Genomic DNA, 2,920 nt, shown 5'->3' on the forward strand with positions numbered 1-2,920 from the left:
TATTGCAATCCTACGTTTCTAATGACTTATGAGATAGCCCCGTTTTTTTTTTTTTCGTTTGTCCTTAGCAGAGTAGAGAAAGGGCGTGTGGATTAGAGAATAATCGTTCCGGTCGTGTGTGTTTCGAGTGTGTCAATGTGAAGTAACGCGTGATGCGCATTGAACGTATATAAACGAAGTATTAACATTATACATGAGTCTATTAATATCTATACGTATAAGTAGAGAGCTCTAGTCCCAAATCTTATCTCTCTTTTTTGCTTTCTCTTACACACACGCACACTCACACTCATTTTCTCTCCCTCTCTCTCTCTCTCTCTTTCGTTCTTTCTCTCCCTCTTTCTTCCTCCCTTTCTCTTCAACACGCAATCTCTCACTTCCGGCAACTCCCTTCCCTCGTCATCATTCTATACGTGCTTTCTACATCGTACTCGTGTCCGTCGTCGTACATATTCACACAACCACACACACGCGCGTACACACGTACACACACACACACGTACACACACACACACACACACACTCTTACCACCAACTATCCCTCTCTCTCTTTCCATCTTTATTCATTCGCCAATACACCTTCGTGATTCTTCGCCTTTAAATCCTTGAAACGACTTATTACTTCTCTTTACAACGAAAGACCGCTTATTTGCCATCCTTCTCTTTTTCTTTGTTCTCGTCAACTTCCTTGTCCTTCTCCACTTCCTTCTCCTCCTTGTCTGCCTTTTCCTTGTCGCCCTCTTTCTCCTCCTTGGATTCTTTAGACTCCTTCGCCTCTTCTTTGCCCTCCTTCTCCTCCTGTTTCTCGGGCTTCGGCAGATGCGTGTTCATGTCCAGGCTGGAGCATATCTCGTCCCAATCCGGGAAACATCGTTCTTTAACGCGCGAGCAATGTCCAACCAAGTTGGGACAGTTCTCGACCATGTAGTCTCGCAGACTGTACGGCGTGTCCTTGTCGATGTACAGGATTTGAGCAAGATGCGCAAATGCAACTACGTCCATCTGTACAAATCCAAAAGATCGCCAAAAGATTATACACAGATTGCTAAAATTGTAACTCATAATATCTATATTTTCTATCAATCTTTTACGTGGAACATAATTTTTTGCGAATCTTTGTGAATCAACGTAATATTAAGATAAGTGAGAGAGATAAGAGAGATATATTTTTACCTATTTATTCTTTCTTAAAGTTCTCTTTATTAAACCTAATTAATTTTTAATCGACTGAAACTCGAAAACCATCAAAGTTCGAGTCAATAATCGTGTTGTAATAATGCTCAGTCCGATGTGCAATATCTCTTGAGATAACTGAAAACACAAAGCTTTTTCGCACGATGCCCAGCGAGAAGAACGCCGTTTCGCCGCGGGCAGCACTGGTTTCACTGATATTATCTTCGGCATCAGATTACAAGTAACTGAAGCTATTATTTACACAGCGAACCAAATACCACGTTAGAACGTACTACAGTGGTGCATAACTCAAGAGCTCTTGACCGCTATAGGCAACATGTTAACGGATTTGATGATACTTACGGTAGTTGGCTCGTCCCCAAAGAAGAAGGGCTTGTCAGCAAGCGTGTCCGAGAGCACCTTAAGATCGGTGCAGCCGAATTGGGACACTTCCTCCGGACTGTGCACGCCCATTCCCTGAGCCTTCACTTTTCTCGCACCCTGCAACCAATCCAACTACCATCTCACTACAAATGGTCACAATATTTTGTTCTACAATTACGCTTCCTTATCGCGATACTACCTCTAGCTAGCACATTCATAGCACGTTTAGAGCTACAAGCGCAATTTGTGCACTCCGAGCGAATACTATGAATGATTCTGGAGATAGCATAAAATAAACATTGTGATAACGTGTAAGTAGCGAAACTTGGTCAAAGTAAAATTCGGACAAGAATAACATTTTGGAAATCGTACTGGTTTCAATAAATATTTGTAGAATCTGTATCTTATTTCTAAATAAAAAAAATAAATTTGTATTTCATAGTCATCGTTATATTCCATATTATTAATATCTAGATGAAAACCTCGACCAGGACTCAACTAAGAGAGCTTTAAAATGATAGCTGATGAGACTAGCTATACTGGGAAAAATTATGTAATGACAAAACTACAGTATTTACATGAATGCAATCTAGCATAATGTCAGTGATACATGCATAGCTAAATTGAGAAACGTGAACATACGAAACATCGTGCGGTCTCGACAAAATCAATGAAAGAAGGTCGAGGGAAGATTATTTTTGCATACAGCATGACCTTAGTTTGCATAACGATGAAAATAATGTGGAATATAATTATGAAAATATGCAAATAATTTATATGAAAACGTGAATGCGAATAAATTATTAGAATTGAATGAGAAGTCGTGAAACATGAAATTATCGTTCAAGTGATTTCTATCTAACGTCCAAGTTGTATGCTAGGTCACACCGAAATCACACCGATATCACGGCGAACGGCAAGCGAAACTTACCTTGCGTCCGAACGTGAGCTTGAAGAAGAAGTTCAGAATAGCGTTCGGGATACGTGATCCCAGAGCGAGTTGCAGATTGACCTTGTAACCCTTCAGCACCTGATCCAAGTTCTTCGTGCGCCAGCACGCGACAACCCAGACAAGGTGATTCTCGATCATGGATATCATGGCGTGAGAGACGCTTCGTTGCTCGGACGTGAGACCGGCGTCCAAGTCCTTGCCAAATTTCTGGCTCAGTTCTCGCAGGATAATGGTACTGTCCGCGATTTCCTCGCCGTTCAGCTCGACGAATGGCAGCTGACCCTTCTTGGAGCGGAATTTCATCTTGTGGTCAACATTCTGGAAACCGAATAAGTTAAGTCCTTTGTCGAAGCGACAATATAATAACAAAATATGTTATGCTATAATAAAATTATGTATTATATTATTAAT

At 40.9% G+C, this 2,920-nt stretch overlaps 1 protein-coding gene across 2 annotated transcripts in view; it reads right to left on the reverse strand.

Moving 5' to 3' along the window:
• The window catches only part of LOC108750647 (failed axon connections), a 35,978-nt gene continuing 33,058 nt past the window's right edge, over positions 1 to 2,920 (reverse strand). Inside the window, exons 2-4 of one of the 2 annotated variants that reach the window (XM_018490249.1) lie at positions 2,489 to 2,827; positions 1,537 to 1,674; positions 1 to 1,002 (exon numbers count right to left, since the gene is read on the reverse strand). In XM_018490249.1, coding sequence (XP_018345751.1) covers positions 646 to 1,002; positions 1,537 to 1,674; positions 2,489 to 2,827 — 834 coding nt within the window. In that variant the 3' untranslated portion in view covers positions 1 to 645. Of the gene's footprint in view, positions 1,003 to 1,536; positions 1,690 to 2,488; positions 2,828 to 2,920 lie in introns of both variants that reach the window. The other variant, XM_018490248.1, reaches the window with a different exon arrangement.

This window comes from Trachymyrmex septentrionalis, unplaced genomic scaffold (genome assembly GCF_001594115.1).
Source record: "Trachymyrmex septentrionalis isolate Tsep2-gDNA-1 unplaced genomic scaffold, Tsep1.0 scaffold37, whole genome shotgun sequence".
NCBI classification, from domain to species: domain Eukaryota; kingdom Metazoa; phylum Arthropoda; class Insecta; order Hymenoptera; family Formicidae; genus Trachymyrmex; species Trachymyrmex septentrionalis.